At 44.6% G+C, this 14,692-nt stretch overlaps 1 protein-coding gene across 1 annotated transcript; it reads right to left on the bottom strand.

Annotated features, from left to right (window-relative positions):
* Nucleotides 1-4,765: 4,765 nt before the first annotated feature.
* On the bottom strand, nucleotides 4,766-13,906 carry LOC115311981 (sulfotransferase ssu-1-like). Its single transcript, XM_040205862.2, has 2 exons — nucleotides 13,838-13,906; nucleotides 4,766-6,288 (listed from the first exon to the last, which is right to left on the bottom strand). The coding sequence occupies exon 2, from the start codon at nucleotides 6,268-6,270 to the stop codon at nucleotides 5,305-5,307; it is 966 nt and encodes a 321-aa protein (XP_040061796.1). The 5' UTR covers nucleotides 6,271-6,288; nucleotides 13,838-13,906; the 3' UTR covers nucleotides 4,766-5,304.
* Between the last annotated feature and the right edge of the window lie 786 nt (nucleotides 13,907-14,692).

Below are 14,692 nucleotides of genomic sequence, written 5' to 3'. Positions count from 1 at the left end.
TCTGGATACCCGACAGTTGGCATTTGGTTCTCGGCAGATTCTCGTGGAGCCAATAGGTGACCGGCGTTTGAGCCGGAAGTTTCGTCATCCGAAGCGAGGCACCATGTGACTTCACGGTTCCGGTTCGTCCGGTGCCGGTCGTGGCGCGTCCAGCTGCATCAAGAGCCCTTCTAGGCGTGGTAGCCGTGCTGTTTTCGCGGTGAAAACGGTTCGCAGTTACGCGGTACGTTGTTCTAACGCAAGCCATTGAGGGCATACGATGTTCCAATTCCCGTGAAACAAAGCATGGAAGCAACGATGGGTCGTCGCTGTTAAGCGAGTGATGGAGCGAAGTGACCTGTGACAGACAAACGTCGGTGACCGTTTATGCGTGGCCAATATTGTTACAGGCCAGTAGAACGTGTTCTGTCTTGAGGTAGGGCCGCGGGAAATAATGATCTCTAACAGTCTTTTGGCACCCACCAAAAAGGTCTCGATTAAGCCGCGAAGGGGTGAGCACTGCTTGTTGTACAAGGCATACGCGAGATGCGATCTCGCAGGCAATCAGTTCATGGCATGACGTTTCGTCGACATACCGTGCCGTCGCCAGGCCGTTTAATTCTTATATCGACAACTCGGATTAACTTTTTCTGTAATGAGCCGCCGCAGACTGTTCCCGCGAAGCGGCGGTGAATGGGTGGCTTACTATAATATAAATAAACAAAAGAACAGGTCAGCTTGCTGTAATATAAAGCAGTAAAAGCAAATGGCAGCACCTTCATATTGACCGATAATAAAGCGGTAGTACGACCCTGCGTAGCTCATATCACAATCGGTGCTCGTTCATGCATGCTTTCTTATTCGACATCATTAAAAAAAATAAAAATAAAAAAAAAAACGTGAGAGGGGGTGGGGGATATGGTAGTTTACGGGGGACAACCTAGTCGAAGTACCAATAACGCGTGAGTGTTAAAAAGCAGGGGAGGAAGTGGCCGAGTGGGCTAACGCGTCTCAGCTCGGAGCGTGGAGCGAAAGCTTGCGCTGGGAACCTCCTGGGTTCGGTTCCCCACCGCCCTCGCCCGTTTCGATCTGGATGAGTTTCGTACCGGCACGGGTCCGTGTGATCACTACTGCGTGATTCACGTTAAAAACCCCAGGTTAGTGGTTGTACTGCACTGGCTAAATTTCTCATCTACTGCTAAGAGACCGATTATCCGTTGAGGCGCATCTCCATCATGGCTGTATAAACATACAGAGCAAACCAATTTTTAGTGTTAAAAAGCAAGGATTGTCACGTAGTCAGATGTCATCGAGACTGACTTGTGTACGGAAGTGGCGTTTCAATCGCTCGAGAAAACATATTACCTGAGTTTAAAACGCCGTCTGACCGACTTCTTTCCCTGTCTTCAACTTTTGATTGCTTCAAGATTTTCTTACCCAGTCTCAGGTGTTCTAACAAAATGAGAAAAGTACGCCAGACCTCCGATCGGGCATTTCAGCTGGCCGCGTCCTACGGCTTACATTCGCACCTATTTCAGTCGTGATGTGATCTAACGTAACCATCAAAAATAAACAGTACCCAAATAAAAAACGCTGGCTCAAAAGGAAAACGAAACATCTAACCTGAGTTTTCATGCGAAGACCCGGAAAGCGCGGTGCGAGTGCAGCTTGCCGCCGGCCGCACTCGCTCTGCGCTTTCGTGGCCGTTCTCGATGCTTCTGCGTACCGACTACTACTTAACATATCCGTAGAAGTAAGTTGAGACGTTCAGAACTGCGTAAGTCACCCAGCAGCAGAGGAAGGTGGCCCGGATTGATCGGGTTTCAACACCCGCACACGCTTCCATAGCCGTCCTGGGGCTGCGTCGGCTGCTAGCTACGAACCGGAAGTGAAGAATACCCGGAGTGCTTTGCGGCTGCTGCCAAACGCCGGTCACCTATTGGGGCATTCTGCATGAGAAAGAGCCTCCCTCGTTCTCAGAGTGATCGTAATGGTTGTCCGCAAACTTCAGGATTCGCGTTTTGCCTGCCGTTATTTTTCTCATCCTGTTCACAAAAAGCACTTTCCGCTCCCCAGTGCGAGCATTCCTGACACGGCACGTAGCATCATATAACTATTCAATCACGTGGTACGGCCCTTCCTACTTTGGAAACATTTTCTTTGAGATTCCTCGTTTAACGGCCATTACTTCAATGTACACGAGATCGCCTACGTTGTCGATTAGTCCTCGGGAATTCCGATCATACAGATCCTTTCAGTGTCCAGCAAATTTCGCTAGTTTCTCTCGTGCTGTTTCATGAGCCATTTTAAGTTTGTGACGTAATTCTTGGGTATAATTGTGCGGTGTGTCGTTATTGACGGGTGGTGTGGTTTATATAAGAGATCGGGTAAATCAGCGTCACATCCATACAATAAGTAAAAAGGCGTCTCAACTCTACTTTCCCGTTTAGCTCTACATGCAAAACACACAATATAAATGCATTGGTCACTGTATTTCTGGTCTGCACGCACATAGTGGGATAGCATTGAGACAAAGGTCTAACTAAGACGCTGTTTTGCTCTGTCGCACTATGAATTATAGGCTGCTGTTTAGAGCGTCCGTATCCTAAGCAGATCGCCTACATTCCGGAAGAATATTGATGTAAGAATAGTGCATTAATCTGTATAGATTTGCTGTGGCCCTCCTTGGCGAAGGATAACGAGTTCTACTAAGGTTTTAGCTACAGATTCAGCTTTCTGGTGTGGCATTGCGACGACGTTTGCATAATTAGCAAGAAGATCTTCAAATCCCAGCACACAGTGATTTCCTTCTGCCGTAGTTAGAAACGCCCCACAATATTCATTCCTACCCTTTCACATGGTTGTGCAACCTCTTCAAATGCTTGCAGAGGTGCTGGCCTGCTATTGTGTGACGATTTATGAAGCATACACGACAGACGTTGGGCACAGTAGCTCGGTATCTTCTTATTAAATCTGTTTCAAAAGTTCTTTTCTTCAACCCTTTCACTTGTTTCGCCCGTCCCTCGGTGTCCAGAGCAAGGCTTTTTTTATGATATAGTTGTTTCGCGAAATTTTTAAGCGATGCAGGGACAACACTTCGGTTGTTCACAAGACGTTCTTGCTTCAACGCAGTCTGTTCTCTCCGACAAAAAGGGTTTCGAGAGTCGATAACATAGCATCCCGATGTCTTATAAGGTTGCTCTTCGCACTTCGCATTGAGTAACTTCTCTTACTACATCTGGTTTATACGTCAGCGTTCTGATCGTTTTTTCACCCGCGTGTTCCACTTTAAAGTTATGTTCTTGCAGTAGCAAGTTGAACGTGGTAAACGAGAATTGGGGTCACGGGCGTAAATCAGCCATTTGAGTGCACAGCAGTTGGTTATCACCTTGAACATTCTTCCGTACAAGTAACATCGGAAATGCTTAACTGCCCTGACTACCGTGAAAACATTCTTGTTCCGTTTTAGCATATTTATGTTCGGCCAGATTCGACTTCCCGCTGGCATATGCAATTGGGTGCTCGTTTTCCTGAAACTCTTGAGCAACCACTGCTCCCAGTGCACTCTGAGAAGCGTCTGTAATCAGAAAATGAACCCTTTAGAAAAGTCCGGTAAGCTCAACAAAGGAGCCTGTGTCAGTCCATGTTTCAGAGCATCAACTGCCGCTTCAGCTTCTATGCTCCAGCTGAAAGTGACCTTCTTTGACGTGAGTGCAGTCTTTTAGAGTGCCCATTTTGCATTGTGACGTACGGGCAGAAACAGGGGAAGGTTGGCATCTTTCTAAGCACTCCGATATTCACCATTCGCAACAAAAAGAATAAACGTCGGTCCTAGATCTTCTTGCAAGAGTGTGTTTTTCTTAAATCAACAAACCCTTGGACGTTGCGACGTGATAAAGCATCGCGTACTAATGTTAATAGATGATCTTGTTTACAAAAGAGCCGATATAATCCCCTACGCGAAGCGAGAAGATATGAAACGTCAGGTCAGAGAAATGCTGGAAAACAACATAATTGAACTCTCCACATTCCTGTGGGGAGCTCCTGCTTTGTTGGAAGAGAAAGCATGTGGGTCATTCAGGTTTGTGATCGACTACAGAGATTTGTACAAAGAGGCTTCAATTGATTCTTACCCATTGCCCAATATGGAAGAAACGCTTGCTCTTTTTGGAATATGCACGCTACTTTCCTCTCTTAGATATGGCCGCCGGTTACTGGCAAACAGAAATAGAACCAAGTGACGAAAAGAAGACCGCTTTTAACACACCAAGTGGACACTATCAGTGAAAAAGAATGCCAATGGGACTGGTTAATAGCTCCGCCCTTTTTCAGCGTAAGGCGGATGCAATTTTGGCTGGTATTCTGGGCAAGACATGCTACGTCTATCTAGGTGATATCGTCATCTTCAGTCAAAGTTTAAACCGACATCTTAAAGATGTTGGGACTGCCCTGAGGCGACTGCAAGTGGCAGGACTAAAATTTAAACCGTCAAAATGTCAATTCCTTACCCGAGAAGTGAAAAACATAGGGCACATTTTGTCAAAGGAAGCGGTTCAGCCAGATCCAGGAAAGACGCTCTGTGTTAACGAATTTCACCGACCAAAGACAGTCAAAGAAGGCCGCTAACTTCTTGGTTTCATTGAATATTACAGATGTCACAAACCTGATTTTGCCGAAAAAACCGTTGACTGCGATAAAATGCTTAGAGGGGCCAGCTGGTGCATTGCAAAGGGTATAAAACGCCGAAAAAACAAGGACCGAGACACGAAGACAACGACATAAGGCGCACTCTCAACTGAAGTTTATTTGAAAAAGTACACGATATTATTCCCAACAGGAGCGCACAGTCATCAGTTACTCCCTCCCTCATCTAGTCACATTTTAAGTACTCGTACCGCCCGTAGATAGGGCCAGTGACGTTTCGCTGACACACTCATTTCCCCTAGCCCGAATCTCAAAAGCCTCACGCAGTTCGCGAGACACCTTGTTCTTGTGTGAGGTGGCGTTCCTTGGAACTTTGCCGCGAGCCATGCAATGGGAGTTTTCCATCGATTCGCTGTTACAGACTACAGGCTTCACTCCATGGGACATTTAATGCTTTCGCATTGAACCACAAAAACATAAAATAATCAAACTGTATAAATATCCTATCAACTACCTTGTTGTTGTTTTGGCTATTCCCCTCCTAACTGGCAGTGACGTGTAGGGTTCACGTCGCAAGCAGATAAAACCATTCAGAAAATGTTAAATGCTAACACACATTATATCATCCTTGACCATACAACAAAAAACTGTAACCCAAATTTAATTGTTAGGGCGAACCAATCAAGGCAGCTCAATATCACTCCACAAATTCATGACGTCGCTTCCTTTTGTCCTAAACGCAATCCAGTCCTTCATTCGTTGAATTTGTTCGGGTGAAAAGTGGTTTTTGTAGTCTCCAAAAATACCCTTGCGAATGAAGTTTCCTTTCTGCACGAACATTCTCTTGTCACTAAACTTCTGACCGAAAATTTTCAAAGATTTCAGCTGCCTTTCAGGTGGAAGCGCAAGGAGATTCGGTATCATCTGCTTCGCACTGTCGTTCACTTCCTTCTTGAGGCCTTCCAAGCTGGTGGATTTGACCACTTTCTCGAGCAACGTGTCGTCGGTTCTCAGCTTTCGACCGTACTGCTCACCTAGAAAGTCTGCAATCTTTAGCACGCAAGCCACGGTGTCCTTTTTTAAGTCTTCGTATCTTAAGAAAAGGACATTCGAATCTTTCCGGTTTTTGTACCAGGAAAGCAAGTTGTCAAAATACTCTCCGCAGCCAACTTGTCCGGTGAGAAACAACTCGAGGAACTGGTCGAATGTTGCGTCTTCTAGCCCGTAGTGAGGGATACCTTTGCAATGGTGGTAGAAGGAGACGCAGCAGTCGTACGGATTTCTAGCCACGTATATGTATTTGGCCTTCTCCGAATAAGGCTGCTTGTCAAAGGGAAGGTGGCACTTGATGGCACCCGGTCGCGTCATTTTCTCCGCCGCTTCGGCACCCAAGAACTCTAACCAAGGAGACATCAGCGTGAATTCCGTGAAGTCCTTCGGGAGGGCACCGTCGTTCAAGATGCAGTACACGATGTACTGAGTCCAAGTCGTGCCAGACTTTGGGTAGGTGACGATAAAGATGTCGTCGGACCGGGGTTTGTAGGACAGAGCGGATCGCACTGTGTCCTCGTCGAGGAAACTGCTGATGTAGAAGCCATCCAGGTCTTTGAAGAGGGGAGCGAAATCTGCGTTGAGTCCAGATGACATTTCTGCTTCTGCTTTATCCTGTGAATCGGGACAGAAAAAGGTGGCGAGTTCCGGGCATGTCACTAGCACTGTTCTGTTAATAAGATGGAAAAATGATGTAACAAGAATTAAAAAAAAAAAACAATCACGAAGCAGGAAGAGATAACTTAGTTTGCCAAGCCCAACGTTCCTTAAGTTGTTCGCGCTTTTCATGTGACCCGGATCTTTAAAGAAACATTTCCTGATTGCTTCCAAAAAAAGGTTCTTAGAATATGAAATAAAAAAATAGATACGATAATCTTTACCTAGAACAAGGTCATTCTACAATTTTTGTGACAATGATACATATAATATTAATATTACTGATTTATGAACTGCGATTTCAGACAAGACAGACTGCAGGGTATTAAAAGCCGTCAAAGACTTGTGCGTGAACTAAAGTGGTGAGTGTGAAAGGATGTGTACTCTAAGGGGAAAAAGTCAAAATAAACCTCAAAAGTGCACTGGAACGCTACTAAACACCGTTTCACCTTACGGCGTGCGGATATACGAGTCTCCGGAGCCAATTCATAGATCGAACCATGTCACGTGACGTTCCCGTTGCGAGGAGCAACGCGCAGTACACGAGTCACGTGACACGCGTGACTCGTGTCCCCCATAGCTCTATGTCTACTAACAGAAGGTATGTGCACTGAATTCTTTACCTGATCTTCCTTTATTGAGCGCGGGGCAAAGATTGGGTACTGATTGAACACCAGCCTGAAAGTAACGCTGACGCACCGTTTGACGACGTGGGTAAAGCGCAGTATCAAAACGCAAACAACCTACGTTGTTGTCCCGATCGGTGTAGTCTTCAATTTAGCTACTAGAGGCGCGACGGCTGGATCTCCTTCCCATTGCGGATGCACGTCACGACGTTTGCCATCACTCGAGCTTGACCGGTCAAATGTTGCTGTGCTAACGCTTGTATCTGCACTGATATTAAATCAAGCATGCGGTCTTTTGCTATCAAAGGCTTGAGAGCAAAGTTTATTTCATTAAATCGACAAGTTGATTACTCAGTGTTTTGCTGTTTTAGTGTTCGTTGATAAGGTCGTGAGAAAATGAATGAGAACGCAGCACACTTTATCTAAAGTCAGCGCCTAAATCAGCACAGAATCAGCAATGAATCAGCAACCTTGTCACATAGTCCAGCTTTGTACTCTCAGATAGTGGTGGTTGCTTTCGAATCCATGAGATGGCTCTGCCCTTAGAATAACTTATCCGTCTGTACATTAAATGTTCAACTGCAAGCACCTTCGTGGCATGTATTCAGATGTTAACGCAAGGACCCTCGCATTTAAATACGCCTTATTTATTCATTTAATGCCAATTGATACGCCAACGCTATTTTATTGTTCTACTTTATAGTTACAAAAGGCATCCAGGACACAGCCCCAGCTATGGGAACTCTGCCAAAAACGTTCCGGTGAAATAGCGCCCCAGATCCAGACACTGTCACAATATGGTGTATATTTAGGAGAAACCAGCTGAACAAACCAACCATGCAAATGAGAGGAGAACGTTCGAGACGGATTCAACCACTGGACTACCAACTGCGTTTAATGATACACTGCATCTTTATCGCCTACTAAGATCATTCAAAACATAGCTTGCTTGACTTTTTCCTTTTTTTTCTTCATTTTTAAACACGAACATCCGGCTCGTTTGTCTACTTGTGGGCAGAACTTCCACCTCGCAAGAATATACTCTCGCTCCTGGTTAAGTTCACAAGTAGAAAAACGAGCAGGATGCCCTAATTGCAAAAAAGAATAAATAAAAAAGGAAAAAGTGAAGCAAGCTATGTTTTGAACAATCTTAGCCAGTCGATGAAGATGAAGTGTATTATTAAACGCAGTGGCGATCTAGCGGTTGAATGCGTCTCTCACGCTTTCCTCTCACTTGTATTGTTGGTTTTTTCAGCTGGTCTCTGCTAAAGATGTTCTACCAATGTGCTTAACTGTTTCCCGTGGTTTATACGGCCCACGACAAAATCGTCCTGGTTAGAGCTACCATAGGAGCTACGCTTAGAATATCGGCACTCTGTTCCCAGATATTGTTCTAATTGCGACAATATGGTGCCTGCGCAGAGCAGACGCAACTGACGATCGTCGTGATTCAAATGTGCGACTTTCTCAACATTAGCTTCGGTGTTAGGAAGCTCATTTATTATTGTTTTGCTTTGTTGCGAACTATTAAAAGATTTCTGGAGGATGGAAAAGCGTTTCTTGTGATTTTAGATTAAGATTGAAATAGCTGGCAACCATGATTTTAAGACACAAGACGGGTAAGTGTCGTTACTCTGAAGAGTAGCTTATTTCGTGGTACTGGTTCCTGTCATAATGGTTTCGTAAAAAATGGCTAGTCAAAGTTTTTTTTTTTTGTCAAAATAGCCCCGAGGACCAAACCATGAAAATGATCCTGAATGAATTTTGCAGCATTGTTTTTTTGCTCTCCACCGGTTTGCCCGTAGCTTGTACTAAATATTTAAAGGGACCATGAAATTACTTTTTTACTTTTTCCAGATAGCTTTTACATTAAGCCATCAATGTTCACTGAATGCCGAACAGGCATCCGTTTTCGTCTCGGTTTATTAACTTCTGCACAAAAAATTAATGAAATATCGACTTTTTCTTTCTCTCCAACTGACCGCAAAACAAGCCGTGACGTTCGCTGTTTCTGGAACCGGAAGTTGTCTCGGCAGTAGGAGAATGGGAGCGTTAGCGGCGACGAGTTGGGGTGCGCCGGTAGGTTTTACTGCGCTGATGTCACCAATGTATTTTCTGAATCGGCGCCTCTCAACGCCGCATCGCAGCTGAGCGAAATTCAACGATATATGTTCCGCTACAGCGATAGCATGGGACTAGTCCCATACGCCGGTATGCCTGTTGGGAAGTGCAGCGAGTCTTCCGGTGAAGTCTCCAGAAGTCAACCCAACTGTCATTGTTGGTAAAAGGCGGCCCGTGTCAGTCGTTTGCAAAGCGACGTAGATGGAAACAAATTGCTGCGGCGTCTTTCGCGGGTTAGGAGATGCAGGAGCGAGCCGACGTTAAAAAAGATACGTTTGAACTACGAGTGTCAGCAAGAGCCACGTAAATACCTGTTCACACTCGGAGCAGACGCGCGCGTTTAATGGAAGTGCTGTATTCGCGCTGTTGGTAAGCGCTTCGGGACCGATCTTTTAAACCGTGTTACGAAGGTAATCCATATGGCGTTTATTTCAGCTCTATATCACACAAAACAAGAAGATAGAATCGGCGAGAGTCCCTTTTCAACGAGTGTTCGTCAACACTGCCTCGGAAAACAAGGGGAAGAGATTGACCTCACCTCTTAATCTAAAATTGAGGTCAGCGATCAAACTATAAATGCGGAAAGGGTCCACAAGGGTAGCGCGGGCATATTCCATTCAGCACGCCAGCCGGTCGTAGGCAGACGGTCTTGCGACGAAGCAACGCTGCGCCAAGTCGGAGTGCCTGCTAGGCCTATATTCTGAGCAGCTCGCTTCGTCGGAGTCGGTAGATTCGTGGCCAGCGTTCTTGTTCGTCGTGGTCTGTTTTAAGTACTTTTTTTCTTGCGGCTTGAACTCAGCACGCGCGAGAAGAACACGTAGAAAAATAAACGTTCAGTCAGTCAGAGTTTTGAGAGGAAGGAAATCAAAGGAAAAAAACGTTCGACGGCCGTCGCGACCCTGCCCTACTGCGCACGCGCAGTAGTTGCTTCGTTTACCACACGATAGATGGCGTTTGGCTCTCAGCATTATCAAATTTGGAAATTTTCGCAACACATCTCTAATTATGCTACAAGATGTGGATCTAAATATTATTTAACAAAACTTTTAGGAAACATTCGCCGGCTATTTATTGTTTACGATCGCGGTGCTGGTGAGGTAGGCTCTAACCCAATAGGCGACGTGGATTCGGCTGACGTGCCCCGTTTCCGCGGATGCACCGTAGCGAAAAGGCGAAGGGAAGAAGGCGCAAAAGAGTCCAGTTTTCTTTTAAAAGTTCAATAGCAAATACTTTTTTTTGGCTCCCTATTTTTGTGTTTTTGTGTTTCTTTTCACACCTTTTACGACGTGCGGTGGATGAAATTCGATTTTAAAATCATTTCATGGTCCCTTTAACATATTCAACGAAAAGGTTTGACAATTACGTGTGTTACAAAATATTTGTCATGATAAAGGTATAGTGCAATTTAAAATGACGCTTACTTTGCAGTTCAATAATTGGGTAAACTACAAGATAGAAGTATTTTATAGTCTACAAAGTACATATAGCACAAATAGTAAAAGATTAACTTTTTTACGTGAGCAGCCCAAGTTTTCTATAATTCAAGCTACTGTTTCTGCATTGAGCTTGCAAAAAAAAACTTAGTGAATGAAAGTTTATGTTTTAGAATATTGGCACTTTTCACATCCAATCATGCGTTTTAGTTTATATTGTGAGATCGCATCGAAAAAAAGAGAAAGGTTGCCTCCATTAATATGGCGATTTGGGCCAGTTGGTTCATGATCGCAGGTGATCGTGTAAAGGTTGACTCCACATGAACCACGAAAGAGTTTTGTGATTCAACTTCTTCTGTCCATTACCAGCTTCTAACATTTAGTTGTCATGTTTTAATTAGAAGTGAAACAAAATTTAAATGGAGGCAATTCGCTGAGGATAGGTATTTTCTACCTTAATTTTCTGCTTCGGAACAGTATCACTGTAAATAACCCGCTTTCGGTCCACTTTTTTAAAACGAAAGAAGAGATTGAATTGACGCTTGAACGGCAGTATGCCGTACTAACGATTCCGCAAGAATATTTCAAGCAATTTTTAAGTATAACAAAAGATGGTATGCACATATGCTAGGTTAATATTCCGATCATATACAAATTGCAAGCAGCAAAGTTTTTATAAAAAAGTCTAGAAAATTACAATTATATTTCATTTTGCGGTTTGAGATTGAGATTCTTTATACCGGAGCCGTTTTGTGAGGCACCATTTCGTTCGCGATGCATTTTTCACACACACGTGGTGTCCATGCCAGTGCACTGGTTTCAGCGCAGCCCCATATGTCTAAGTTATTTTTATCTTGCTCTTGAAAGGTACAGAGATCCAAAAGAAATACATAAATTACTTCTGCTAGATCTTCTGGAACGTAAAGGGCTGTTTATACTCCGACGTTCAGCGCAGTGAACGCACCGTAGCACAGAAAGCGCGTGTTTCATTGGCCGGAAACCAGAAACTCGATATGTCCGACCTATCAGTATCTGTGCGCGCTGCGCTACGCCACGCCCGTCGACATTACGTTGGAGTATAAACGTACCTTAAGTCTAATAAACATTTTCTCTTTTGGAAAAAGGCATTCCTGATTTTTTTTGCTGTAATTGATTCCAACTGTTGTGAAGCATATAACTGTCAAAGCATATAACCAGTCGCATTAAAATTAAAATTCAATACAGAGCACTAACGTCCCCCTTTCAAGGAAAAATGAAAAGACTAATTAGGAAAAATGTACCCTATACACTAACTCATGCTTACAAACAAACCGGAGCGCCCCTAGCGGACGCCACCGGCGCCGCTCATGCGCCGTGGATGGTGGGCAAGAAGCCCGCCGTCGCCCATAAACAAACCATTGAATTGCGTTGTTGTCGGCGTCGGTGGGAGTCCCCGTGCTCTTTTTCGCGTTGGAATTGTTGATTCTACGTCCTCCTAACAATGTCTGACTACTTGAGCGGCTTCAGCAAAACTATCGAGGCAAAACTTTGCGTGAATAATGTGACTTGCGGCGATTCATTTCACGTGGACGCCGCAGAATGGGCGCTAAAGCCTGACTCCCACGTCGAGATTCTGCTCGCTATTTTCAGTCGCGACGTCGCTCGGACTGCAAAAGCGTGGACCGTAGCTGAGATGGTGGACATCGATACTGAAAACCTCAAGTAGAATCGGGCATTACAAGTCGGTGATGGCCACTGGTAACAATGACCAACAACTTCTTGTATCTGTTTACACTTAGCCGACTTACCCCAACCAACCTTCAAAAGTGTTTTGAGGCCTGCACTTAGTTCTTATCGCAATTACCGGGTCAATGATTGGTTTACGAGCCGCTGTCGTTTGAACGAACTGACGACAAAAAGCAGCCAAGTTTGAAAGAGCAGACGACAGTTGGAACGCACGCGCAATGGAGTACGGGCAAGACGCACCGCGTCCCGCATCAACAAACCATTCGAATGTCACGTTGTCGGCGTCTGTGTGAGTCTGCATACTCTTTTTCGCGTTGGAGTTGTCGATTCTACGTCCTCATCGCAATGTCTTACCACTTTAATCGCCTGAGCGAAATCATCAAGGCTCGTTACGCTGCTAAACTTTGCATAAATAATTTGACGTGCGGCGATGTGTTTGCATGACCGCCGCAGAATGGACGTACAAAACCATGATGAGACTCTTCTAGCTATTTTCGGTCGCGACGACCCTCGTGCTGCTAAAGTGTAGAAGGTAGCGGCGATGATCGACGTCGATACTGAAAATCGGAAGCGGGAACAGACAAAGCGTAACAAGTAGGTGATGGCCACCGGTACCAATGATCAACATCTTGTATCTACTGCTTACACCGAGCCTACTTAAGTCTTTTGAGGCCTGCAATTACTTCTTATTGCAATCACCGGGTCAAAGTTTGGTCTACGGGCCGCTTTTGTTTGAACGAGCAGACGACAAAACAACAGACAACTTTAAAAGAGCAGACGAAAGTTTGAACGATCAGGCGGCCGTGTGAATTTGAAGACGCACTGAATCCGTCGGTGGTCCGGACAACTTGGGGGTTTTCTCTCGGTCATGTTGGAACAAAGCAAATACATCTGGCGACTACAAATTGTGGCCCGCACACGCAATCGTAGTTCGACAGCGTCAGGTTTGCCCTTTTCACGGCTGCTATCGACGTTCTCGGACGAACGGAGGGTGCAAAAACACATGAAAACTGATCTTCAAACCTTCCCAGACTCTCTTTGTAAAGCCGCCATCACAGCATTTTGACGAGAAGGCAGGTTTTTTGTCTCGTTTCTTCCAAAGGAACACAGGAATGCATGTCTGGCACGGCGACTTCTGCCCACCGCCCCAGACCGGAAGTGCGTCCGGCGCGCCACCACCGCGGCGTGACGTAGGAGAGTTGAGTTGGTGTATATAACCAGCGCACTGACATTTTTCCTCTTTAAACTCCTTTGCTATATGTTCGTTTTTGTTTCCTAATTGCCCTGACTGCATTGAGAGGCAAACGATTATAAGTAGTCGAATCAACCTTATTACAACCGCATCTGTTCTTGAACTACAAATTGCAAGCTAATCAAGGCGACATTGCTTATTTAAGTAATCAAACTTTAAGTCCACGAAAGAATTTCGCCGTACATTTTCCTTAACGTCTTCATTTGTTTTCAAGTGAGAAACCCGTGCCATTACGTATGCTTCCAAAAAGAACGTTTTAAGGAACGACCAACAAAAGCATTAAGTTACAATTTTCAACATGCACATTCAACTGAGTACACGCAGCGCTTGATTTCCGTCCGCCGATTTACCTGAGAACAAGGAGTTCCAGCGAGGAAAGTAGCTTGGTAAAGTAGGCAATCCTCTGGCAGCTCGCGGTAAAGAATACATTTTATTGCAGATGAAGGCAGGCTCCGAGAGATATTCTTATCATTATAGCGGTCATTCTCCATGTTGATATGAGCAGCGCGAAGAAACATTGTGCACTTATCCGCTGGCTTGGTAAAGGGTATACATATATACAAAATATAACGATTGGGTTATCTACCGATCCCCGTCTAGTCTGCCCGATACCTCAGTGAATGAAGCTCAAGGCTCCCCGCGCGACAAATAAACAGCAAAAGCAGCACGCACAAACGCGTCGTTTTATCTGCTAAGGGGTTAAACTGAAATGTCAAGGCCGACGACACAATGTAGCAGGTTTTAAAAGTTTTACTTTTGAGACAGCAGTGCTTTGTAGTTATTATTAAAACATTATGGTGGCTTCTACCCCTTTTTCCCTCCCTTTATTCAATGTTTTCAAGATTTTGTTATTTTTTATATTTTCAAGTAAAACCTTCATTTCCAAATGTTCGCATAAACCATTCGACGAACATGACTGGCACTAACCACATAAGATCAAACAGACGAATCCCATCGCGCTTTATTTTTCAAGCAGGTTTGTACCAAGAATTTCGCACCACATATTCTATTCCCATTTATGAGCCAAGCTCATAAATTGTTTATAGCGGCTATAGATATTCTAAAGAAAATGTATTATTTTTCTATCCCCTGTCTATAGGTTTTTGGCTTTTTCCTGTTGACTTTCAATAGAACTATGAATCCTGAACATTCCTTTTAGGTTTTTTTTACAATGTGTCCATGGAAATATGCATTCGCCACTTTCC

Source organism: Ixodes scapularis, unplaced genomic scaffold (assembly GCF_016920785.2).
Source record: "Ixodes scapularis isolate PalLabHiFi unplaced genomic scaffold, ASM1692078v2 PGA_scaffold4__175_contigs__length_147842914, whole genome shotgun sequence".
Classification (NCBI taxonomy): Eukaryota; Metazoa; Arthropoda; class Arachnida; order Ixodida; family Ixodidae; genus Ixodes; species Ixodes scapularis.
The sequence above is the reverse complement of the archived record's forward strand: the minus strand, read 5'-3'. Positions and strand labels throughout refer to the sequence as shown.